At 41.7% G+C, this 27,983-nt stretch overlaps 1 protein-coding gene across 1 annotated transcript in view; it reads left to right on the forward strand.

Annotated features, from left to right (window-relative positions):
- Nucleotides 1–26,171, forward strand: part of gucy2g (guanylate cyclase 2g) — a 113,038-nt gene extending 86,867 nt beyond the window's left edge. The window contains exons 18-21 of the mRNA XM_051922611.1: nucleotides 3,453–3,627; nucleotides 9,505–9,603; nucleotides 19,231–19,322; nucleotides 26,065–26,171. Of these exons, the coding sequence (XP_051778571.1) occupies nucleotides 3,453–3,627; nucleotides 9,505–9,603; nucleotides 19,231–19,322; nucleotides 26,065–26,151 (453 nt within the window). The 3' untranslated portion in view covers nucleotides 26,152–26,171. The remainder of the gene's footprint in view (nucleotides 1–3,452; nucleotides 3,628–9,504; nucleotides 9,604–19,230; nucleotides 19,323–26,064) is intronic.
- Nucleotides 26,172–27,983: the final 1,812 nt, after the last annotated feature.

A 27,983-nucleotide genomic window follows, 5' to 3' on the forward strand; every position in this document is an offset into this window, starting at 1 on the left:
AAAGTTATGAACAGAATCGATGACAAAGGGCAGCCCTGGCGGAGTCCAACTCTCACTGGAAATGGGTTCAACTTACTGCCGGAAATGCGGACCAAACTCTGACACCGATCGTACAGGGATCGAACCGCCCTTACCAGGGGGTCCGGTACCCCATACTCTCGGAGTACCCCCCACAGGATTCCCCGAGGGACACGGTCGAACGCCTTTTCCAAGTCCACAAAACACATGTAGACTGGTTGGGCAAACTCCCATGCACCCTCCAGGACCCTGCTAAGGGTGTAGAGCTGGTCCACGGTTCCACGACCAGGACGAAAACCACACTGTTCCTCCTGAATCCGAGGTTCGACTATCCGACGGACCCTCCTCTCCAAGACCCCCGAATGTGATCCCTCTATAGTTGGAACACACCCTCCGGTCCCCCTTCTTAAAGAGGGGGACCACCACCCCATTCTGCCAATCCAGAGGCACTGTCCCTGATGTCCATGCGATGTTGCAGAGGCGTGTCAACCAAGACAGTCCTATCAACATCCAGAGCCTTGAGGAACTCCGGGCGTATCTCATCCACCCCTGGGGCCCTGCCACCAAGGAGTTTTTTGACAACCTCGGTGACCTCAGTCCCAGAGATGGGGGGCCCACCTCTGAGTCCCCAGGCTCTGCTTCCTCATTGGAAGGCATGTTAGTGGGATTGAGGAGGTCTTCGAAGTACTCCCCCCACCGACCCACAACGTCCCGAGTCGAGGTCAGCAATGCACCATCCCCACCATATACAGTGTTGACACTGCACTGCTTCCCCCTCCTGAGACGCCGGATGGTGGACCAGAATCTCCTCGAAGCCATCCGAAAGTCATTCTCCATGGCCTCCCCAAACTCCTCCAACGCCCGAGTTTTTGCCTCAGCAACCACCAAAGCCGCATTCCGCTTGGCCTGCTGGTACCTATCAGCTGCCTCCAGAGTCCCACAGGACAAAAAGGTCCTGTAGGACTCCTTCTTCAGCTTGACGGCATCCCTCACCGCTGGTGTCCACCAATGGGTTCGGGGATTGCCGCCACGACAGGCACCGACCACCTTACGGCCACAGCTCCGGTCAGCCGCCTCAACAATAGAGGCACGGAACATGGCCCATTCGGACTCAGTGTCCCCCACCTCCCTCGGGATGTGGTCTAAGCTACTTCTGACAGGGGACTCTGCCAGACGTTCCCAGCAGACCCTCACAACACATTTGGGCCTGCCAGGCCTGACCGGCAGCCTCCCCCACCATCGAAACCTACTCACCACCAGGTGGTGATCAGTTGACAGCTCCGCCCCTCTCTTCACCCGAGTGTCCAAGACATGTGGCCGCAGGTCCGACGACACGACCACAAAGTCGATCATCGAACTGAAGCCTAGGGTGTCCTGGTGCCAAGTGCACATATGAACACCCCTATGCTTGAACATGGTGTTCGTTATGGACAATCCATGACGAACACAGAAGTCCAATAACAAAACACCGCTTGGGTTAAGATCGGGGAGGCCATTCCTCCCAATCACCCCCTTCCAGGTCTCACTGTCATTGCCCACATGAGCATTGAAGTGTCCCAGCAGAACGAGGGAGTCCCCAGAAGGTATGCCTTCTAGCACCCCCTCCAGGGACTCCAAAAAGGGTCAGTACTCCAAACTGCTATTTGGCGCATACGCACAAACAACAGTTAGGACCCGTTCCCCCACCCGAAGGCGGGGGGAGGCTACCCTCTCATCCGCCAGGGTAAACTCCAATGAACAGGCTCCAAGTTGGGGGGCAATAAGTATGCCCACACCCGCTCGGTGCCTCTCACCGGGGGCAACTCCAGAGTGGTAGAGAGTCCAGCCCCTCTCAAGGAGATTGGTTCCAGAGTCCAAGCTGTGCGTCGAGGTGAGCCCGACTATATCTAGCCGGAACCTCTCGAACTCGCGCGCTAGCTCAGACTCCTTCCCCTTCAGAGAGGTGACATTCCACGTTCCAAGAGCCAGCTTCTGTAGCCGAGGATTGGACCGCCAAGGTCCCCACCTTCGGCCACCACCCAGCTCACACTGCACCCGACCTCCTTGGCCCCTTTCATAGGTGGTGAGCCCATGGGAAGGGGGACCCACATTGCCTCTTCAGGCTGTGCTCGGCCGAGCCCCATGGGTGCAGGCCCGGCCACCAGGCGCTCGCCATCAAGCCCCACCTAAAGGCCTGGCTCCAGAGGGGGGCCCTAGTGACCCGCATCCGGGCAAGGGAAAACGCCGTCCAAAGGTTTGATTCATCATTGGAGGTTTGCCTTGGGTGGCCCTACTAGGGGCATAAAGCTCCGGACAACAGAGCTCCTAGGATCATTGGGACACGCAAACCTCTCCACCACGATAAGGTGGCAGTTCAAGGAGGGGTATTTGATATATTTGATATACTGTATTGTAATACATACTTTAAAATAAACTGTTGATATACTGTAATCTCTGATGGGAGATTGTCCTTTCATATGACCTTTGGGGGTCAGAGTGCAGGGTCAAGCATTGTACAACTGCCCCTACAGCAATTTTCAGGTTAAGGGCCATGCTCAAGGGCCCATCGGAGTTGGATCCTTTCTGGCAGTAATGGGACTTGACATTGAAGCTTCAGGATACCAGTGCAGAACCTTAGCCTCAGAGTCACAATTTGTGATTATTTTTCTCATAGGTGACTTGTCTTTCTGCGGCCATGCTGTTGTTGACAATGATGTCTGCTGCTGGTCAAGTGGTACGCTGGCTGTGTGACATGTGATATTATTTTGCAGACACTACTTAAGAGGGTGGCTCATTTAATTCAATATGCAAACTTTGGATGAATTCTAAAACAAATAAACAATGTATTTTGCAGTGTAGTTAGGGTTAAGGATTCCAGTTCTTGTCAGGACCCGACCTTTCATATTTGATTTTAATTTCAGACTTGACACATGGTATAACCATGTTTGACTTTAGACCCTCACAAAGTTTTTTGACTTCTGTATTGTAGTCTACTCATAAGGGCTCTTTGCTCACTCAGTCTTTTGAGCCAAATATGTGTGGATTTTTTTCTGGCTCACACCCTATAGGTTTTGCAGTTATGTTCTGGAGTTTGTCTAAACTGACCCTGTGTGTGACAGTCTGAGAGTATGAGAGAGCTTTCCTCAGCACCTTCTCCAGTGTGAGTTCTTGCCTTACTGCTTAGACCATTCACAAGCCTAAAACAGGCTTAAGCTTTTTCAGAAAATGAATGGACAGATGGATGACAGTTTTAACTTGTGGCAGTTACATCTTCACTTTAGAGCATAAGTCAGCAAAAAGAGATTAATCAGCCAGCTAATTCATGTTATTAAGTACTGTTTTTGGCCTAAACTGCAGTAGAAAGCAGAATACATCAGTGAGCTCTGTAAGCCAGCATTCATACTGTAAAAGAATTCTAAACGATTATCTCCAATATTTTCAATTTTTCCATACAGGTTGAGACCATTGGCGATGCCTATATGGTAGCGAGTGGTCTTCCCATACGTAATGGAGTTAAGCATGTTGAAGAAATCGCCACAATGTCTTTGCACTTCCTTAGTTTGGTCATGAATTACCATATCAGACACTTGTCAAATGAAACACTGAAGCTTCGTATTGGGTTAAACACAGGTAAGTCAAGCGACACAAATCTAAAATGGCTTGAAAGATTTACTGATCTGAATCTTGAAGAAAGCAATTTTGTACATAATTAGCTCACCTTATTACAATACCCATTTTATTAACTGGGAGAACCTATTCCAACACGAGCAGTAATCAAAGCTGGACATGATATTAGTCCATCAATAAGAAGGCTCATGCACACATCCATACTCATCCAAACAAGAGCAGTTGAGAGCTACTGATCAACCTCAACCTGTTGCCTTTGGATGTGGAAGAAATAATGGAGTAACCAGATAAAACCAAGTTGGACTCAGAGAATACATGCAAACTCCACACAGACAGTTGTGAGGCTGTAATGTGAGTTCAGGGATCTTTAGCCATGGGGCAAATCTCTTACGATTTTAAGTATACACAGTCATAAAGAATACAAAAATACAGTGATCCCTCGCTATATCGCGCTTCGCCTTTTGCGGCTTCACTCCATCGCGGATTTTATATGTAAGCATATTTAAATATATATCGCGGATTTTTCGCTGCTTCGCAGGTTTCTGCGGACAATGGGTCTTTTAATTTCTGGTACATGCTTCCTCAGTTGGTTTGCCCAGTTGATTTCATACAAGGGACGCTATTGGCAGATGGCTGAGAAGCTACCCAGCTTACTTTCTCTGTCTCTCTCTCTCTCTTGCGCTGACTTTTTCTGATCCTGACGTAGGAGGATTGAGCAGGGGGGCTGTTCGCACACCTAGACGATACGGACGCTTGTCTAAAAATGCTGAAAGATTATCTTCACGTTGGCTACCTTCTGTGCAGCTGCTTCGTGAAGCGACATGCTGCACGGTGCTTCGCATACTTAAAAGCACGAAGGGCACATATTGATTTTTTTTATCTGTCTCTCTCTCTCTCTGTCTCTCTCTCTCTCCCAGCTCCTGACGGAGGGGGTGTGAGCTGCCGCCTTCAACAGCTTTGTGCCGCGGTGCTTCGCATACTTACAAGCCAAACAGCCCTATTGATTTGTTTGCTCCTTTGAAGAGGAAGATATGTTTGCATTCTTTTAATTGTGAGACTGAACTGTCATCTCTGTCTTGTCATGGAGCACAGTTTAAACTTTTGAAAAAGAGACAAATGTTTGTTTGCAATGTTTGAATAACGTTCCTGTCTCTCTACAACCTCCTGTGTTTCTGCGCAAATCTGTGACCCAAGCATGACAATATAAAAATAACCATATAAACATATGGTTTCTACTTCACGGATTTTCTTATTTCGCAGGTGGCTCTGGAACGCAAACCCCGCAATGGAGGAGGGATTACTGTATTCAATTAAGAAAGAAAACAATTCAGTACTTTATAACACGTTTGCCTCAGAGTTGAAAATGAGCAGATCATTAACTGACGCACAAAGTGATGTAATATTGTCAGAAACAGGGCACGGCTTGAAACCAGAGGGAACAGTAGATTAAGCATCAAACCATGAACAAGAAAGCAGAAACCTGAAAGGCAAACTAAATGGAACTTCAACAGATTCTTTTTGAAGATTATCCACAACCTTGGACAACATGAAAGTGCACGACACCAACCTTTATATTGCTGGAAAATGACTTAACCTGTTAGGCACTCCTGGTTGTCCCAAAATAGCAATGAGCATAGAGACAGTAAAGAAAATAGCTTCAAACATGAAAAATAATAATAAAAATTAATTCTCCAGAGTACAACCCCTTAAATACACAGATACAATGTAAAAGAAACAGAGAAGTGGTGAAAGTAAAATACCAAAAAAACTTTACTTTTAACAGTTTGAAAAGAAAATACTGTTTTTCAAGATTTCACACACCTGAAATCTGACCTTTATTTGAGCGATTTCCCTAAAATATTTGCAATTTGTAAATATGTATCTGCATTAATACAAGACAAGGAGACAGTGTAAATGATGATTCCTTATTAAATTCCAAATCATAATTTGAAGGATAATTATATTTTCATGTGTTAAAATACCAGCCATCTGTTCAGCACAAATGTGCAATCAAACATTAAACATTAAAATATAAGTTTAACTTGTCATTCTCTTGTACAGCTTAGATTTGTATCATTTTATTCTATTTCAATCAAAGGGGAAAGGCGAAGCACGGCAGGTGCCTGCCTGCCGCTGTTACACCTGATCTTTTGATGTAACTCATTGCACAATGCGTTACTGAATGAGAAGAATGCTTAAAATATCAGAAACAGACTGGAAATTGTTTCTTCTGTTTTCAATCATATCTGAGTAATCAACCCTCTATTTCCGTGCCGGCAAATGTAAAAGTGCTTTAAGATGTCCAACAAACAGCTTAAAATATGTTGTAAAGAAAAAGATATATATTTCCGACTCCTGACTGGGCCTCTGAAGTTCTTTATGTATGTCACATGTTACTGGACACACAAGGCTGTACTTGCCAACATTCCTACAAATATGCCAGTTTATACTATCTGAATTCTTCATGAGCATACAAACATTAACCACAGAATGCAAATAATGAATAAAAAATGGGCACAGTTTGTTCAGGCTTTGAGAGACTGTTGCTACTCTAACTTGCTATAGCCAGGGAAGAGCAGCACTAATCAGAAAAACCTTTCAAAGACTACTGAGCATCAATGGCATAGGTCAGGTCTTCTACTAATGGGTAGAAGAAATGTTGCGCAAAAACAACTTGGGTGTCAATGTTTCTAACTATAAAAACTACTACAAAACAAACCAAATGCATAAGAAAACACAAGGAGGGGAGAGAGGCACTATTATGACTCCTATAATATGTACAGTAAGGATTTCTAGCAAGCCCATGAGCCAGGATGGCAAAAAGAAGCTTAATTTTGACACCATTACGGAGACCACAAGGAATTACTTCAATAATGCATTTGTTTAGATATGAGTGCATGCCTAGATTAACTAGCTTCTACAGAACAAACAAAACATTTTCAATACTTAAAGAAAGAAAAAAACAAAAAACTGCACTATAAATGATATATGTTCAAAAATAATGGAAGAAATGAAGTGCAGAATGAAGAGACACAAAAAACTGTGCTAAGATAGAAAAAATAGAGCAAGAGATGAGGAAAAGCATCAGACACATAGACAGGAGTCAAGCAAAGAGAATAATCAGGGATTAAAAAAATATGAGCACCAAAACCATTAGATGAGTGCCAAATATCAAAGTCAAAATGCGAGCCAAACATTTGTTACCAAAGTAACAAAATAATCCACTAGGATCAATGGTGTTATCCGCAATCACGGATAGAGATGTGGTCTAATCCCATCACCTCAACAGCATCACAGGCCAGGGTAACCTGTAAACAAATGGCAGTGAAACAATCACAAAAAAAAATGTTAGAGAAGTATGAAAACCCAAAACCAACATAATAAATTAGAGTTTTATGCTCAAAAACCCAAATCGGGTGAGAAAAAAACCAACATAAACTGTGTGGATAAATTGAAATAAATTAAACGAAATATGAAACATCAATATAATAAATGACCAGTCTTTCAAAAAGTTCAAAATGCAACCAATGTTTTCCCAGAAATACATTTATGAGAAAAAGGGTTAATTATGATGTTACAATACCATTCCAATTATTGAAAAAATTGACCATAACAAGAAAATATTTATATATTTGCCACTCGCGTTGTGAAGAGTGGGCTGAACATACCCCAAGGAGACGAGGTCGCTCCTCCAAAACCCCCTTTTAAACGGGGATACAGTGGGCAACAAATACAGTTTTTTTTTTACCCCCTCTTTGCTCAATCGGTGCTTTGAACATTTAAAAGCCTGTACAGCAGCTGTCCTACTCTTTGTGTTTTATTTCCGGCCCCGGGCGTGGTTAAATCTTTTAGTACAAAGTCTCGTCTTGCAGGACGTGAGTTCTTGATATTTTAGGTTATAATTTAAAAATGGAATAAGAATTTGAAAATCTAACAACATCACATTAAAGTTTGATAAATTCTGAAAAGAATGATACCAAACATATATATGCAGGTTTTAAAATAAGCCCGACAAAAAGTGTGACAAAAAAGTGACATAAAATCGTTGCACAAAATCATTGCATTTTTAGACTTAAAATTTTATATATATATATACTGTATGTATATATATAGAGAGAGAGTACATATATGTATATATATATATATATATATATATATATATATATATAATATTTAAATAGACTGTGACCACAGACAGACAGACACCGTTTTAACTCCACCACACACGATTTATTTACAAATAGTTACAATGTCCATAGTCCCGCACAGCACACAGCGCCTCCAGCACCAAACACCTCTCTCTTGACCTTTCAATGGTCCTCTTCGGGCCCCCGACTATTGGAAGGCGGCCCCTTTTATGCTTCTATGGATATGCTCCAGGTGCTCCTTGATGAACTTTTGCCAGCACTTCCTGGTGTGGCGGAAGTGCCAGATGAGCACCTGGAAGCACTCCGGGTGACCCTGGAATACTTTCCGCCAACACTTCCTGGTGTGACGGAAGTGCTGACTTCCAGAGCTTCATGATCCAGAACCCGCCCCATGGCGGTGGCCACGGGCCCCTATAGGGTTGACATTCCCAGCTCAGTTCCCATAACCACCATAGCAACCAGGGTGGCTGTCCTCTCATGGCAAAGGCGCTATATAGGCATCCCGACTGGGTATGGCACCCAGCCGCCTGTGACAATATAAATATACTATATATATGGAAGCTAAGAACAGCATGAAATGTGCCCATCTAGCAGCTAAATGTGATAAGCACTGTGCTTGCTGCCATCTTCCAGCTAGAGAGACCTGGGTTTTATCTAGTCTCAAAATGCCCATGCCTTGTTGGTTGGGTTTGACAGTTCTGGCTTGATATGAGCACATGTAGGGGCGTGTGTGTGTTTCAGTATACTCAGCCCATCCACCACTTCACTTCAGTTAAGCTTTGGTTTTTGGGTGCAGTGCCTTCAAGCATTTAGAGAACATATACTAGTGTCTGAAAAACAAAATTACATTTGAAGAACAAACACAATAACCAATCTGCAGCAAACTGATTTTAGTAAATCAAAAGAAGGTAGAGCACCTAGCAAACATTTATGCGGGTATTTTAAGCACCAACAATATGAAATGATGCTACATTTCATTTCCGTCTTTCAAAGTTTAAGAACCAGCCCATGTGTCAAACATGCTTCCAAAAAGCTCCTGATTGGTTGGCTGTCTTTTAATTCCTTACACATAGCCTATGTTTTTTGAATATTAGCTCATAATCTAGACATATGAAGACATTTATTTACATAATCAACCTCTGCTGGAAGATGGTCACATTAGGAGGGCACCAATGGTGTTCTCTGTGACAGAACAGTGGGTTCTGCATTGTTCCCATTAACTCTGGGGTAGGCTTTTGCTCTACATAACTCTGTGCTAGGAAGTGTAAGTTCAGAAACATGATTGATGAATTCATCACAGAAAAGTTACAAATCTGAAAATGGAGTGCATTTACACACAGGTAGAAGTAGATCGATAGTATTTGGCTATTGCAAACTTTACTGCATTCTTCATTAATGAAACAAAATTGTCAACTTTACATTAGAGTTTTGAAATAAGTTAAATGAGTCAGAATACAATACCTACCATACAAGTTCTTGATGACATGTTCACTGTTTTACTAATGATACACAATATAGAAAGGTCATCTGGATGAAGATACCTAAGCAATTATATAATTCATGCAATGTGTGTGTCCTAAAATGTCCTATTCTTCTAATAGGCTCTGGTACTCCACAGCCCTAAAATTTGATTACATGGGTTCAACAAAAAGATAGATGAATGGAAAAAGCTCATTTACACTTAAATTATCAGACAAATGAGGGTCATGCTGTTTATCATTTTCTTCCATAGGTCCTGTGGTCGCTGGGGTTGTTGGAACAACAATGCCAAGGTACTGCCTTTTTGGAGACACAGTGAATATGGCATCTAGGATGGAGAGTAACAGCCTGCGTTAGTATATCCAATATTTTATTTTTACTGTAATATAAATTTCTTAAACTCTCTTGAAACAATTTAGGGTACTGGGGTGGCTGACACCCAATAAACAGCATTGGGCACAAGGCAAGAAGCTACCGTAAACAGAATACATGTGTATAATAAAGTCAAGGAAAAAGTCAGTTTTAGTCAAGCAAAGAAGTAGCCCTGAACTGAGCAATCAGAGGTAATGGAGTGTGCCACTCTGCCTTGTACTCCTACTGTATTGTGCCATTAATATCAAAAACTGCACTGCATCATCAGAGTTAATGTAGCCCTATCTGTGCTGTCTAGCACTTAAAGAATAATGCTAGAATGGAAGTTTTACATGTTGTTATATTTTAATAGGTAGTACCAAACAAAGGTAAATGCAACGACAGTTTTATGCCATTACAATAACTTCACCATGACATGTTCTGAATAAATACTCTTAGCACTAGAATTTGCAGTTTCTCAAGCCATCAGCCATTTCATGAGTTAATAATGCCTCATTAGAACATCAGAACAATCTGGATGAGAACAGGCCATTCAGCCCAACAAAGCCTGCCAGTCCTATCTATTTTAATCTTCCAAAATAACATCAAGTCGAGTTTTGAAAGTCCCTATACAGTGATCCCTCGCTATATCGCGCTTCGCCTTTCGCGGCTTCACTCCATCGCGGATTTTATATGTAAGCATATTTAAATATATATCGCGGATTTTTTGCTGGTTCGCGGATTTCTGAGGACAATGGGTCTTTTAATTTCTGGTACATGCTTCCTCAGTTGGTTTGCCCAGTTGATTTCATACAAGGGGCGCTATTGGCAGATGGCTGAGAAGCTACCCATCTTACTTTTCTTTCTCTCTCTCTTGCGCTGACTATCTGTGATCCTGACGTAGGGGGTGTGAGCAGTGGGGCTGTTCGCACACCTAGACGATACGGACGCTCGTCTAAAAATGCTGAAAGATTATCTTCACGTTGCTACCTTCTGTGTGCAGCTTTTAAGTATGCTGCACGGTGCTTCGCATACTTAAAAGCTCAAAGGGCACGTATTGATTTTTGACTTTGTTTTTCTCCGTCTCTCTCTCTCTGTCTCTCTCTCTCTCTCTCTCCCTGCTCCTGACGGAGGGGGTGTGAGCTGCCGCTACAACTACAGCTACAGCTTTGTACCGGCAGTGCTTCGCATACTTAAAAACAAACAGCCCTATTGATTTGTTTGCTTTCCTCTCTGTTTCCTTTGAAGAGGAAGATATGTTTGCATTCTTTTAATTGTGAGACACAACTGTCGTCTCTGTCTTGTCATGGAGCACAGTTTAAACTTTTGAAAAAGAGACAAATGTTTGTTTGCAGTGTTTGAATAACGTTCCTGTCTCTCTACAACCTCCTGTGTTTCTGTGCAAATCTGTGACCCAAGCATGACAATATAAAAATAACCATATAAACATATGGTTTCTACTTCGCGGATTTTCTTATTTCGCGGGTGGCTCTGGAACGTAACCCCCGCGATGGAGGAGGGATTACTGTAGTCCTACTGTCTACCATACTATGTGGTGCAGCTTATTCCATTTGTCTATGGTTCTCTGTGTGAAGATGTGAAGAAAAAATTCCTAATGTTCGTGTGAAATTTACCCTTAACAAGACTCCAATGGTGTCCCCGTATTCTTGATGAATCCATTTTAATGTAACAGTCTCGATCCACTGTACTAATTCCCTTTATAATTTTAAACATTTAATTCATGTACTGAATTCTCATACTGTATAACATAAGAAATTTATGTCCAGTCCAGCTAGTTTAGGAGGTCTCTTTGGAAACTTTTATTTTTAAATCTTTGGAGATAGATAGATAGATAGATAGATAGATAGATAGATAGATAGATAGATAGATAGATAGATAGATACTTTATTAATCCCAAGGGGAAATTCACATACTCCAGCAGCAGCACACTGATAAAGAAACAATATTAAATTAAAGAGTGATAACAATGCAGGTATACAGACAGACAATAGCTTTGTATAATTTTAACGTTTACCCCCCCAGGTGGAATTGAAGAGTCGCATAGTGTGGGGGAGGAACGATCTCCTCAGTCTGTCAGTGGAGCAGGAAAGTGACAGCAGTCTGTCGCTGAAGCTGCTCCTCTGTCTGGAGATGATACTGTTTAGTGGATGCAGTGGATTCTCCATGATTGACAGGAGCCTGTTCAGCGACCATCTCTCCACCACAGATGTCAAACTGTCCAGCTCCGTGCCTACAATAGAGCCTGCCTTCCTCACCAGTTTGTCCAGGCGTGAGGCTTCCCTCTTCTTTATGCTGCCTCCCCAGCACACCACCGCATAGAAGAGGGCGCTCGACACAACAGTCTGATAGAACATCTTCAGTATCTTATTGCACATGTTGAAGGACGCCAGCCTTCTGAGGAAGTATAGTCAGCTCTGTCCTCTCTTGCACAGAGCATCAGTATTGGCAGTCCAGTCCAATTTATCATCCAGCTGCACTCCAAGGTATTTATAGGTCTGCACCCTCTGCACACAGTCACCTCTGATGATCACGGGGTCCATGAGGGGCCTGGTCCTCCTAAAATCCACCACCAGCTCCTTGGTTTTGCTGGTGTTCAGTTGTAGGTGGTTTGAGTCACACCATTGAACAAAGTCCTCGATTAGGTTCCTATACTCCTCCTCCTGCCCACTCCTGATGCAGCCCACGATAGCAGTGTCGTCAGTGAACTTTTGCACGTGGCAGGACTCCGAGTTGTATTGGAAGTCCGATGTACATAGGCTGAACAGAACCAGAGAAAGTACAGTTCCCTGCGGCTCTCTTGTGTTGCTGACCACAATGTCAGATCTGCAGTTCCCGAGACGCACATACTGAGGTCTGTCTGTAAGATAGTCCACGATCCATGCTACCAGGTATGAATCTACTCCCATCTCTGTCAGCTTGTCCCTAAGGAGCAGAGGTTGGATGGTGTTGAAGGCACTAGAAACATAATTCTTACAGCACCACTGCCTCTGTCCAAGTGGGCGAGGGATCGGTGTAGCATATAGATGATGGCACCCTCTGCTCCCACCTTCTCCTGGTATGCAAACTGCAGATGGTCGAGGGCGTGACGGACCTGTGGCCTCAGGTGGTGAAGCAGCAGCCGCTCCATGGTCTTCATCACATGTGATGTCAGAACGACAGACTGGAAGTCATTCAGCTCACTGGGACGTGATACCTTTGGGACTGGGGTGATGCAAGATGTTTTCCAAAGCTTTCGGACTCTCCCCTGTTCCAGGCTAAGGACTAGAACCTCAATTGTTGGTTAGTACATATTGGAAATCTTACTTTATCTACTTACATAAGAACATAAGAAATTTGACAAGAAAGAAGAGACCATTTAGTCCATTAAGTTTGTTTGCTTAGCTAATAGCTGAGCTATCCCAATATCTAATCCAGATACTCCTTAAAAGTTGTCAGGGCTTCTGCTTCAATTATGTGACTCAAGAGTTTGTTCCAGATTTCCATAATTCTCCGCATAAAGAAGTGCTTCATAGCTTCATTCCTAAATCCACTTCCTGTTAATTCCACTGTTATCCTTGGGTACGTGACTCACCATTCAGTCAAACGAATATACCTGGATCCACTTTATCAATGCCTTTGAGAATTCTGAGGACCTGGATTCTCTCTTCACACAGTCTGCTGTGCTGAAAAATAAAATTAACCATCCATCAAACCTGTTTAAAGGAGGGCTCCACCCAAAAGGATCTTTTTTAATGTGTTACTTGTCCTGTGTGTTTTATAGTGAAGAATTTTAATCTCATGTTTTAATGGAGAACAGAGTTAAAGAAGTTTATAATAGAACTAGCCCGTGCTGTAAAAAGCACAGGGTCCTAGAAACTATTGAAATTGTCAGAAAAAAAAATTTTAAATGTAGAGATGTCAGGTAATTGAAAGGAGCTACTCTAGGCATCTCTCCTAGAAGGATTCATTTTGCCGACGTGTTTGCATCGTTTGTGCATTAGTGGCTAAGCGAGTGACTCTTCGGAGGTTTCGTTTTGCTGATGTGCTCGCCTCGCTTGTGTATCCTGAGTTGGAGCCCTTAGCCCAACTCCACCTCTCACTTCCGGGCTGGACAGACACACACACTTCTATGCGTAGACATTCATATATAAGATAGGCATCTATGGTGACCAATGCTGTACAGCTGTAACCAATATCAGGAATGTCCATGAATAAAAAAGAAAATCTCACTTTACTTGTGTCTCATAATCCACATGTCATTTAGCCAAATATATGTTCAGAATGTGAAAAGTCTGCATTTTTGCTAAAACATTGTTAAAAAAACACTTCTGAAAAAAATCACCGCAGGGCCTAAATGGGAAACAAATTCACATGGGATTGTGCTTTTGAATTGAAAATCTGCCTCTCCCCCTCATTCATCGATCAAGAGCTCTGTTCTCCATGAAAACATCAGATTCAACAATTTCTCTGTAATTACTACAAAACACACAGAGTGATAAACATGTAATGTTTTGGATGGGTTTCTTAAACCAATTCAAGATCATTGTGAGCCAGTGCATTTCCCTAGATCATTGATTGCAAGTTCTAAAGGAGTCCTGGACAAGTTTTCACACTGCCCCCATATAGGGATACCAATTAACCTAATTAAATAAGATTTAGATGTGGGATGAAAATCCACACGGACACAGTGAGAACATGCAAACACCACAAAAGCAGTGGCCAGATCCAGGATTTTAACCCATCACTATGGAGCTGTGAGGCAGCGGTGGTAACCTTTGCTTCATGCAGCCTGAAGAATTAGCTGCTGAACATGTCCATTCGTTGAAGGCTACACATAATCAGTCAGATGTTGCTTTACATGTCTCAAAGGACCCATGCAGACCATGAAAACATTCTCCCCATCACTGCACGGCACCCACATTCCTGCTATGTTGGCAGAGAGCAGGAAAGAATCTAAGGACTCCTAGAGTGTTTGCCACATTCTATTTCTTCCATCAGAGTGAGTTAACAGGAACCAAGATTAATGAAAACAGGCAATATTTTTGTATTGGAAGTTATTTTTGCCACATAGTTCACTAAAACTAAAACTTGCCATTTTCTTTCCTAATGAGTAGTGTTGATTGGCGAAATATGCCAAAGTTTTCTTCACAGTTAACATCCTGTGTTCATCAGTGATCTTGTTCAGCAAATCATTTTCCTAGAAATTCACCTTGTGACGGCTTAGACAAATGTTTTCTCCTAGAGCCCCTTGATGCTTTGTGAAACCAAATTGACATTACAGAGCTGTAACAGTTATGCACAGAACATTTAAGTATGCGTACTGTAAGATTACTGCCTGATCTGCTTTGGGCATGTGTGGTGTCACAACTGATCAGTGCTTTGGCCAATTTGCATCTCACACACATCTCTATATATATAAAATCCAACGTCTGTTTGTCTGTTTGTGTGTATGTGTGTATGTCTGTCTGCTTTTCACGAGAGAACTACTTAAGAGATTTAGATTGGGTGTTTTTCTATAATTTGCTTGAACATTCCGGTTGATTTTACGACTTCTCTCATCGCGCTGAGTATGAGAGTTCGCTTGGGGTACTGATTTATTTGCGTGAATCTGAGAGAGACACAGCGGGCCAAAGGGAGAGGGGCTGGGCCATTCTCACTCACGCACGAGCCTCGGGCCGTATACCTTACCTCCGCTTAGCTAGCGAAACAAGAGAACTACTTAAACCTGGTTGTTTTTCTATAATTTGCTTGAACATTCCTGTTGATTTTGCGATTTCTCTCATTGCGTTAAGAATCATAGTTCACTTGCAGGAGCGAAATATTTGCGCTAATCTGAGATAGAAGCTACGGGCTGAGGGGAGGGAAGCACTCACGTGTCAACCTCCGTTCGAGTCGGTGTACCTCTGCGTTTTGGAGTGTACCTTGCCTCTGCTTAGCTAGCAATACCTGTTTAGTAATATTTAAAGTTTGTCCTGTTTCACTACTACATGGGCGGAGCCGCAGGGGATGGCTAGTTAAAAATAAAAGTAAAAAACTTGGAGTACTTTCATTTGATGGGTACATTAGCTGACCATAATGAGAATATTATGAGTATTGCCCCTGATCCCAGTGTGCTCATTCACTCAGTCACTTCAATGCAGGGCCAAATATGCCTCTACTGTACAAGCCAAAACAAGCTTTAAAGGAGGCCTCCCTGAGAAAAAAAACTAATGAGACCCTGTGAAATGATACTAAGATGTATTACTATTTACAAAGCTGTCTATTATCTTGATAGAAAAAAGTGTGAAGCACCAAAAAATACAGCTTTGTGACTTCAAAGGAACAAGCCAGTGCCATGCCACCGCCGTTTCATCACATGGCTGACATATGCCCCAAGATAAGAACTCTGTAAGGGTGATGAGATATATGCAGTATATATATTGTATTTATTTATAGTTTGTGGCCATTTGTTGTATTTTGTTTGTGGTTATCGTTCCAACTGCATCTTTTGCTGTTGTTTGTGAACACTGCTGTCTCACTGCTCAGGTCAAATTTTTGGCCACAATAATTGATCCAGCATAGTTGGAAGACGCTTCCCTATCCCTCAGGGATACTTAAAAGACTTTATCACCATTATAATCCATTTCAGAACTAAAGTCCCCTCCATAATGTTTGAGGCTAAGATACATTTTTGCTTGATTTATAACTTTGCTCCACAGTTTAAAATTACAAATCAAACAATTCAGGCATGACTAAAGTGTACATTGCAGACTTTCGTTTAAGAGTATTTCCACACATTTTGGGCACAGAATATAGAAATGACTACACTTTTTCTACATGGTCCCCTCCTTTCAGGGCACCATAGTGTTTGGGACACAGCACAGGCAGGTGTGTGAAAGCAGTTATATTTAGGACTTTGTTGCATATCCCTTGCTTACAATGACTTCTTGAGATTAGGTTCGAGTTCAAATTTGTTGTCATGTATAAACAGTTCAATTAGATTTCTTACTTGCATGTTTGCTGCAGACAGTAACACAATCTAAGCAGCAGTCAATGAATACAGCACTACACATTAAGTACACCACCATGTAATAGAGAGATACAAGCCAGTATGAGAAGCCTTATGATCTGATAACAATGATCCTCAAATCTCATGGTGCTCATGGTCCACTACCTATAGTGAGAAAAGTGACTACAGAGAGTCTCTAAGGTCTTTAGATTTTGTATTATAATGCAGCATGTGTTACATGTTCTGAACAGATGGCACCTGTGTGCCAGTAATATTCTGCCCTGAATGTTACCACCCTCTGTAGTGCTCCAGTCCTTGTCCAGGATGTAATACAGCCAGTAAGAGCCGGCTCCAGTGTGAACCCATAGAAGATGGTGAACACAGATAGGGACACCCCTCTTTTTCTTAGATTCTAAAAAAGTCACAGATACCTTCTTGAGAATAACTGAAATGTGTGGTGTCCATATCAGGTCATCAGTAATGTCAGTCAGACAGTCATTTTCTAATCTGATTTGTCCTGAAAGCGTCACTATGAGTATGAGACTACCTCAGCCAGCATAAGGTGCAAGGCCTGGACAGGGTGCCAGTCCATCACAGGGTGAACACACACACACACGCACACACACACCAACCACACATTAGGGTTGATTTAGTATCGCCAATCCACCTAACTTGCATGTCTTTGGACAGTGGGAGGAAACAGAAGCACCCGGCGGAAACCCACACAGACACAGGGAGAACATGCAAACTCCATGCAGGAACGCAAACCCAGATCTCTATACTGTGAGGGAGAAGTGCTACCAATATGCCATCATGCAGCCCATCATTAATGTGACTCCAAGAAATTAAAAGCTGCTAACCTTCTCCACAGCATTCTTGCCAATGTAGTGCAGATGGAACTGTGATCTTCCTCCTGTATCCTGAAACCGTAATCAACAGCTCCTTGATTTTGCTAACATTAAGAGTTAAAACTGATGTGACTGAAAGCAAATCACTTCTAAGTTAACCATTTCACCATTGTTGGTGATCATGCCTGCGATGGTGGTGTCATCATTAAATGTAATGATGGAGTTAGAACTGTATCTAGACTCACAGTCACAGGTAAACAGGAAACACAGCAGAAAGATACACTGTTGGATACCCTAGTTTGAGCATCAGGGCAGACAAAGTGATGCAACCAGTTCATACATACTGGAGTCTGGCAGTTAAGAAATCCAAAGTGGAGTATATACATTGTGGACAACCAGGGGGCATTTCAGCTCCCCAAACAGCCAACACAAGCAGGCTCGGACACAAGTATAAAAAGCAAAGAGTCCTTTACTGCGGGAAACTCTTCCCCAGGCGTTTCCTACCACAGCCTCAACTATGCACATGCACAATACAACATAACTCTTTTCTTCCTTCTCTCTCTCTCTGTCACTGGTCACTGCCTCCTCCACTCCTCCAAACAAGCGTTGTCCACCTTCCTCTTGGCCCGTTGATGTGAAGCAGGCAGCTCCTTTTATGCAATCCCTGGGAGTGTTTCCTGTGATATGATGCTGCAGCTCCGACGCACTTCCAGGTGAGGTTGAAGCCCAACAGAGTAGGAACTCCCAAATTCCACAAATGCCCCTTGTGGCCCCCACAGGACCCAACAAGGCTGTCCCCCGGGACTATAATACCTGGCATGCCTTATGGGCTCCTGTGCAGAGATTCGAGCCTGGGCTCACTGCCATCTAGCATCCTGGGGTGAGACAAAGCCCAGTATAAGCTGTCTGCCCCTGTCCTTCCATCCTGAGGGCGTTCTGGTTGGGTAAGGATGCTCACTGTCCCAGACAACATGCTATATATACATACCTGATAAACTTCCATCCATCCATCCATTTTCCAACCCACTGAATCCGAACACAGGGTCACAGGGGTCTACTGGAGCCAATCCCAGCCAACACAGGGCACAAGGCAGGAACCAATCCCGGGCAGGGTGCCAACCCACCGCAGGACCTGATAAACTTTGTGACAAATAATATGAAGAACAACAAATACTTTGATTAGTACTCATGATCTGATAGCACATAGGAATGTGCCAACTTGATGAAAGGCACAGTAGACTCAGCAGCAGTATGGCAGGTAGGGCAGACTTTTGGTTCTGAGGTACTGATCCAGCAAGCACTTATTAATACGGGGTGTCATAGTTGGTGGCCACTCTGGACAGCATTCAGAGAGTTTAAGACTCAAACTATTCCTAAACAGAATGCCAAGTTGTCACAGAGTGTACATATCAGATCTTTAAGTTACGCTAAAATTCACTTCTTTGAGATGTGGGAGGAAGCCAGGACTCCTGTAGACAATTCATAAGAACACAGAGAGACTGAGCAGACTCCATGCAGAGTAACAAGGCTTGGAACCGAAGCCCATTTCCTGAAGCTGAAAGGCAGGATCTAAAAAGAAAATGATAAAAATTTAGAATTTAGTCCACTTCACAATTAAAATTTGTATGTGTGTTTTTTTTTTCTTTTGAAATGCAATATTGTATTACTTTGAACAGCATGTGTAGGTGTAGTCAGCCTTATAATCTTAGACTTGAATAAATTTGCATCTCAGCAGGTTACACGTCTTCTTTTATGTGTTTTCTTATTTTTTTTTGTCATTCTGTTACTTTAGCCTTGAAAATCCATGTGTCTGAAAACACTGCAAAGATTCTCAGAGAGCTTGGGCGATATAAGTTAGAAGAAAGAGGGGAGATTCAGATAAAGGTATAAAGTATAAATATAAAATCTTTTATATTTTACTAAAACAAGATGAGCAGATAATCAAAAGGGCCTTATTTAATTGTGCATAGCCACTGTGATTTGGTGCAGCAGTTGTGACTGTGCCTTCAGTAAATGGCCTTTGGATTTCAGCAACTATTATATAACAATTTAAATAGTTTCAGGTAATGCTGAATAATGTGTTTCAGTAGGACATGTGCTACTGCTCTGTTTACAATGTGGCCAAGGATAGCCTCTGCTGGACAACATCATCATGAACTCTTTGCTGAAGAAGAGTATGTAGACCCCAACGCACGCAAAGCACCAATGACAAACTAATTTAATTCACTCACTAGCTTCACTACCCATATAGAAAATGGTAAAAATGACTTTAGAATAATCCTTTATGCCTGATCCTTGACCTGTTTCCAATTACTCTATAAACATCTAGGGTAGCATTCTGTTCTGGTTACTGCTGCTGCCTCATGGTCCCAGTGTTGCAGTTGGGTTCAAGTTCTATGCCTGGTCATTGGGAGTGTGGAGTTTGCATGTTTTGCTGGTGTTCTCCAATGTTGTTCTCAACATACTCCCCAAAGATGTGCATGTTAGATCATTTGTCAATTCTAAATTAGTGTGAGTGTGGATGTATGCATAAAGAAGTTCCGTGATGGTGTGGGTTGGCTCCTAGGGTTGGATCCAGTACTGCTAGACATTCGCATTAAACAAGCAAAATGAATGCTCAGAGTTGGGACATCATGTTTTCATTTATTTTTTTTCTTTCACTTTGTTGTGGGTTTAGTGGGGCTTCACAGATCAGGGAATATCAATACATTAATAGTTTAATTACAAATTAATACAATTTTATTATCATTCATTTCTCTGCATTGTTTTTTTTCATTGTGCTGCTCTTTTGTTAGGAGCTCCTCCCAGAGGGCAGTGTGCATCACTTCACAGATGCTTAGCTTTGTAACCCCGTGCGGCACTCTCACAGCGTCCATGATTACGGATTTATTCACTCAAACAACTTCAGTCTAGAGTTCTTAGTATTTTATGTCTCCTGGTTCATGGCTCATAGCACCTCACTTCTTGAATTTGCTTCGGTCTTGGTGACAACATGTCTTCTGGTTAATGCCACCTAGGCAATCCATGTTTCAATTATTACAGTCTAGCTCTTTGGTTTTTGGCAATGCTTCCTGTGAGTGTTAGACATTGAATCTTATTACAGATTCTCTAACATACTTCCATCTCTTGGTCTTGTTAACCCTCTTGTTGTGGTTGCCAACATCCCAATGACTGGCAGAACAATAAAAGTTTGTGAAATTAAATTTTTTAAGAGTATTCAGGTCTACTTAATTTATAAAACAAAATTGAAACTGTCAGCTCATTAAGAATCACACAAACATACCTTCTCAAACCTGCTTAATCTTGTCTAGGGTCACTGGAGCTTATGCTGACAGCACAAGGCAGAAATCATTCTGAATGTCACCGTCCATTACACTTAAAGTTCAGAGTCGCAAATAGTGATGAGTGAAACAGTAGAGTTTTACAACATTGCCCCTAAAATTCACTTTGCACATGATTCGCAATTGCAAAATATAAAACTCCCTAAAACGAGATTTCATGGATTTATAAAAGTTTTAATGGTGGACAATAATAAATATCCCCGCCGAAACTGCCAGTGCCGACCTCCAGTTCCACACAATATCAGTGCACTGCCTTCCTGCTCATTCATGACACCATTTAGTTAGGGCTCAGGAAACACCATTTGTGCTCAGTTTTCTCAACACCGTAAGCCAATGGTTGGTTGCCACATACCCAGGATAATGGATTTTAGCAGCAACAAGTGCTTGCAGATATCCGCTCTCAAAACTGGACTCTTCCATAATAAGCAGCTCCATGCTTTTACAGGAGGAGAAAAAAGGCTACAAATGATGATATGAAAATATATGTGACAATGCCATAAATTTCACATGTGGAGAACTACAATTTATTTCACTTTTTTTTGCAAAGTGAAACTCCAATTTTGTGCAAATCATTTTGCTGCTCACTAGCTGCAATTAACATGCTGTATATCTGGGGATATGTGAAGAAAACAAGACCATGCAGTCTGCACAGCACCAACAACCAGACACAGGTTTCAAATCCAGGATGCTAGATCTGTGGGACAGCAGCAATCAGCACTGCACCACCCTAACTCAGCCTCATCAGCCTGTAATCACACTATGAAATAAGAAGAAAGTGAGCAGTTAAAACAGGGAGTCCATTACGACACACAAATCAGCCTGTAACTTTGAGACTGTCTAAAATGATGCCGTACTGGCACTGTGGACCCCTGAGAAATGTGGACAATAGTCAGGCATCAGATTGTGTTATTTACTTTTCTGAGCATTTATTATAAATCTTTCATTTGTTGTAATTTTTAGTCTATTCATTTCTTTCATGAAGGTTGAATCTTTATTTTAAAGGAATACTCCATCCAAAAATATATATTTTTATATGCTGCTTACCTTATAAAGTTCGTAGTGGTGACAGAGAAAAGGTTTAATCTCATGTTTTTGTGGGGAAAGGAATTAACAGTATTTTTGATAGAGCGGGTGTTACGGCCTACCAAAAACCTAGGAATATATAAATAGGCCACACACAAGTGAGAGAGAGAAAAACAAAACCAGACTCCATTTATTATCAAAAAGGGAAAAAAAACTCACAATATGGAGAAAGTTAACCATAACAGAAACAAGGCAGGAGGACAACACTAACTTAGCTATCTAGCTACACACACACAAAGTTTACACAGCTAGCTACATACTAGCCCCATTTATCACATAGATGGCGAGCTACATCACATCACATCACATCACATCACATCACATCACATCACATCACATCACATCACATCACATCACATCACATCACATCACATCACATCACATCACATCACATCACATCACATCACATCACATCACATCACATCACATCACATCACATCACATCACATCACATCACTCTCTAACCTAAAAACCCCAAGAAGCTTCTTTTATAATGTACACCCCACCCACAACCCAGGTGATTTTTTAACAATGGGCGACTCAGTAGGTGGGTAATTAGGGCAGGACTCAATTAAGTCATCAGCACCAAATTAGAGTAGCGTTTAACAAAAAGAAGATCTAGAGCAGGGGTCGCCAACTCTGGTCCGGGAGAACCACCATGGCTGCAGGTTTTCATTCTAACCCTTGTTTAATGAGTGCCCTGTTTGTGCTGCTAATTAACTTCTTCTGAATTAGTTTTAATTGAACTGCATTTTTTTGAGATTTGTTCCCCTGAATTTCTTCATTGTTCCTCTGAATTGCTTCATTTCTTTCCTTAAATGGCACCCACATAGAAATGAAATGTGAAGTGAGTGAGCCAACAGATGACCAACTAAATCAGGGCCTCAAACTCCAACCAATTTCACTCCAATCAGCTGCTTAATGAGGTGCCGATTCTTGTTGTTAATTAAACCCGTTCTTTAATTCCATGGCTTGTTGCTGCTCTCATTGTACAATAGCAGACATTTCTGAAATTGTTGATTTTCTCTTTCTAAGAGCACCGTTTAAATGTTTTGGAGACCTAAGACAGACCAACATTCATTGTTCTTTATTTTCAGCTATTGTGTGATGGACACCAGTTGTTTTAATAATAATAATAATAATAATAATAAAAACATTTATTTGTATAGCACATTTTCATACAAAAAAGTAGCTCAAAGTGCTTTACATAATGAAGAACAGTAAATAAAAAAAATATAACAACATAAGAAATTAAAATAAGACAATATTAGTTAACATAAAAAAAAGAGTAAGGTCCGATGGCCAGGGTGGACAAAAAAAAAAAAAAAACTCCAGACGGCTGGAGGAAAAAATAAAATCTGCAGGGGTTCCAGGCCACGAGACCGCCCAGTCCCTTCTGGGCATTTTGGCTCATTTTGTATCCATTTTGTATGGATGGATGGATGGATGTACCTCATTATTGTTTGGTTGCTAATTAAAGAAAACGTAACAAGGGGTCTGAATCTTCAAGAGCAAGTCAGTTACAATTAGTTCAAAAGAAGTTAAGTAGCAGCAAAAACAGGTCACTCATTAAGAAAAGGGTTAGAATGAAAATCTGTAGCCACGGTGGTCCGCCAGGACCGGAGCTGGCGATCCCCTGATCTAGAGTAGGTCACAACAACGGGACCCATTAGTGACCAGTGCTGGACAACATGAAAGAATGTCAAAAATGTCCATGGAAAAAAGAAATCTCACGTTACTTGTGTCACATAATCCACATGTCAGTTTTCCATTTGTATGCTCAAAACGTGCAAAATGCATGTTTTTTGCTAAAATGTTGTTAAATAATTACTTCTGGAATGAACACAGCAATTCATAAACAGGAAACTAAAGCATAATGGGAAAGAGACTTTTTGAAGTGAAGATCCACCTTTCCCCTTCATTTTTTGCTTAGATTTCTGTTTGTGGTTTGCTCTGTTCATTCCAGAATTAACTATTTAACAATGTTTTACCAAAAAAGCATGCGCTTTCCACATTTTCAGTGTAGAAAGTCTGTTGAAACAGAACAATTTACAACTTAATAAAACTTGTCTCCTTCAAAGTATTCCTCTCCTGTATTTATATACCACTCCCAACACTTTTTCCTTCTCTGGATTACATCCTGGAACTCGTCTTGTGGAATTTGGCATAGGTCTTTTAGTGAATTTCTTATTGTTTGAAATCTGTAACATTTGATGGTGGATTTCAATGGCAGGAACAAAAAAACAAAGCCTGCAAGTACTGTACACCCAAGTTTCATCACCGGTTATCTGCATTTGAACGATAAAACAACTACTGACTGACTATGACTCTGCTCACGTTTTGATCATTTATTGAGGTGCAGGCCAAATTTTGCAGCAACACAATGCATCTCAGTCAAAATTGTGTGACAAACTTTTACTGATGCCTACTTCTTCAACAACTTCACGGAGAGTTAGGCGACGATTTTCACAAATTCAAGCACACACTTCCTCAACATGATCTCCGTCCAATTTTGGTATTGTCTGCCCGATTTGAATCAAATCATCTGCTTGATTTGGAACATCAGTACCCTTGGTAATAATAATAATAATAATAATAAATTTTATTTATATTGCACTTTATAACACTGTGTACAGCTTAAACAATCCTCTCCATAAGCTTACTGCAACATTTGAAAAGTCTTGGTAACAGTTATTGCCAGTTTCACACAGACTTTCATGGAAACACATGGCTCTTCAAGATCCTGTTCAAGTTCACTCTACTGCAAGTAGGGATTTTACAGGGTCACCACTACGCACCACCACTATTACAGGCCTGCTATGTTGTCTTGTTGGCACGCTGTTCACGAAGTTGAATTTCCTCTTGGGCAGACCTCATGCGACTGGGTAACTGATATGTGGATTATGTGACATGCGAACGTGAGATTTTTTGTCCGTTTTCTACGGGTATTTTTCACATCCTTTGTTGTCACTATTAGGACAAATTCTATTGGAAACTTTGTTATAACTTTTCTGCCCAAAAACATTTTTCTCATCCAACTATAAACTACATAGGGTAAGTAACATACTGTGTCGTGTCTCACTACTGCATGGGCTGTGGGGAATGGAAACAGCGTTGGGGTGAAGTCTTGGGGGAAAGCACTTTGTGAGGGTGAGAGCTGAGTGATAGGGGTCAGAGTTAATTAACAAACTGTCTGGGCAAAAAGGAGTAGTGTGTGGTTGGCAGGGAGAAGCATTGGAGTAGGTAGGAAGAAAGTATCAGGGTGAGAAGAGGTGAATGGTTAAAAGGCAGACAAGACACAGACAGGACGAAGGAAACTTGTTTTTCATTATTTTGGAGATGTCTCCATGGCGCAGACAATGGGCAGCAGTAGAGGCGTATCAAATAAACAGTCAATTGGCATTTGGAAAATTCCCTCAGAAAAGTGGCTACTGTGTGTCTTATTTGACTGGTCGTCACAATATAAACAAAAAAATTGAAACGCTCCAATTTTTTGGTGGAGTATTCCTTTAATTACATTAATTGTTCCAATAAACAAACACAATGGCTAAATGCAGAACAGCTTATTTGGTGCCAACTCAGCCTACTGTACAGCATGTGTGTTCATCCACCAGCTTGCTGTATTTCAAAGTTTTTAAGAATAAATGAGAGAAAAATCCGAACCAGGCAGTTGAGCAGGAAAAACGTCCTCTGATTATGGAGTAAATTCATACCTTTTCTACATTTCGTAAAGTGAAGCCCACAGGTTGATATTTACTTTTTCGGTGTCTGATTAAATGTGCATTAATATAATCAATAACTTTACAAAATGACATTTTAATATAAAACCAATGTCCTTAGAAAAATGTATTAAGTCTCATGCAATACAAAAATGAGTAAAGATGGCTTCAGTTCTTTGCACTGCAACTCCATGGGCAATAAATAAGAGGTTAACAAAAAAAAAGAAATGGTTACTGTAGGAGCGCTCTTTATAATCTGATACAGCTCAATGCTTCCAATTTAACAAATTGTGATTAGAAATAAGCAGCTTCTTTAAGGGAAGCTCAATTAAATTCCTAAAATGTTATTCACAAATAATCTGTTAACATGGGAAATTGCAGCCAATCAGAACAAAGAAAGGGAGTGAATACAATCTGCCTCCAGATCAATTTATAATGTGCCCATCGCATTCTTCTAAATCTCTAACCTCTTTCATTTTTAAGGGAAAGGGAAGCCAACGCACCTTCTGGTTAAAGGGCAAGACTGGATTTAGGATGTCACTTCCGGACTCTGAGGCTTCCTCAGCATGAATATGGACGAATCTGCTGATGGTACATTTTTAAAGTAATTCTTTATGTAAATCATCAATGTTTTTTTCAGTAGGCACTTGAGGTTTCAAATCATTATGCAAAGAAATTGTAATGAGATTAGAAGCAGAGGTGGGAGAGGGAACAAAAGCATTTTGTGTGCGCTTACAGAGTTGCTCTTGAGAAGTATCGTTTAAATAAGAAGTCAGGCAGTAAGATGTGTCTTTTTCTCTTAAATCCCTTGCTGGCTTCCTTAATTACCTTCCTTAATTATCTTGTGTTACCTGCTCAGATTGAGCATCACTTCTACTACACAGGAGCACAAACAGAGTTCTTCATCTAGGGGGCTGTTTGTCATGTTATGCTAAGACAAATAATTGTGGACCTTTAATTTATCTATTTATCTTGTGGTTAATATATGGGATACACGCATGATATTTGGTTCAGCTCTCCACTATGAATTACTCTCAGGCTTACTGTAGATTGGGCAGACAGAGGTCAAAACAAAACCTTCTAAAAATGTAGAAAAAAATGAAAAACACACATGAAACAAAGGCTCAAAAGAAATACAAAATTCATATTGAAAATCTCTTCTTCTTTTAGCTGTTCCCATTAGGAGTTCCCACAGTGTGTCATCTGTTTTGATTATCTTCCTGTCCTCTACATCTTGTTCTGTTACACCCATCGCCTGCATGTCCTCTCTCACCACATCCATAAACCTTCTCTTAGACCTTCCTCTTTTCCTCTTCTCTGGCAGCTCCATCCTTAGCATCCTTCTCTCTATATACCCAGCATCTCTCATCTGCATATGTCTAAACCAACGCCATCTCACCTCTCTGGCTTTGTCTCCAAATTGTCCAACCTGAGCCGACCTTTAATGTACTCATTCCTAATAATGTCCATCCTCATCACACCCAATGCAAATCTTAACATTTTTAATTCATCCACCTCCAGCTCTGTTGCCTATGTTTTTGTCAGTGCCACCATCTGCAACCCATACAACATAGCTGTTCTCACTACCATCTTTTTGACCTTCCCTTTCACTCTTGCTGGTACCTGTGACAATGCGGGTTTGCTGCATGCTCCTGTCTGCTGTCTGGGAGCCCTTAACCCATCACCGTCGGTAATGCTACCAATGAGCTAAGCAGTGAGGCAACAACATAGCAAGGGGATGGCGCAAAAGTGTCAAGTGCTTTTATTTAAAAACAACAACAAAACAATGTTCAAATAAATAAGTGCAGTGCCTTCCAAAAAGTCATTCTTTAAATAAATAATCCATTAAAACAAACGTGAAACTGTGGAGGTTAACCGTTAGAAAAAAATCTTCTTAAAAACAACGAGGTTAAAACACAATGTAGGAAGCAGTACTTTAAAAACACTTCTTTTACTCTGGCGTCTCTCCCGCTTGTCCCGTATGGGCCCCGCAACAGGAGAGTCGCCCTCTCAGCGGCTGACCTTTTCTCCGCTCAACTTGTCTGGAGGCCTCCCAATCCGTGGTTTCAGTCGCACACTCAACCCAGGACAAGACTTGGTTTCCTTGAGGACTAGGACACTCACATCAAGGACTTTACCCACCAAGCCTCCTGACTCCCGCTGCCTTCCCGGCCTTACGCGGCCAGTTGTCCTTCTCCCGGTCACTCCCGTTCCTTCCTACAATGCTCAGCGGGAGCGACCGCTTCCTTCTGCCTCCACCGAGTGTTGGCCAAACACCCTTCTTGGGGCTCACCTTTCAGCTGCCTGTCTGCGATCCTGCACTCACTCGCTTGCTCGTTCTCTCTCTCGCTCGCTCACACCGGCTCTCTTACCACCCTGCTCCGTGCTCTCCAGCAACCTCC

This window comes from Erpetoichthys calabaricus, chromosome 2 (assembly GCF_900747795.2).
Source record: "Erpetoichthys calabaricus chromosome 2, fErpCal1.3, whole genome shotgun sequence".
NCBI lineage: Eukaryota > Metazoa > Chordata > Cladistia > Polypteriformes > Polypteridae > Erpetoichthys > Erpetoichthys calabaricus.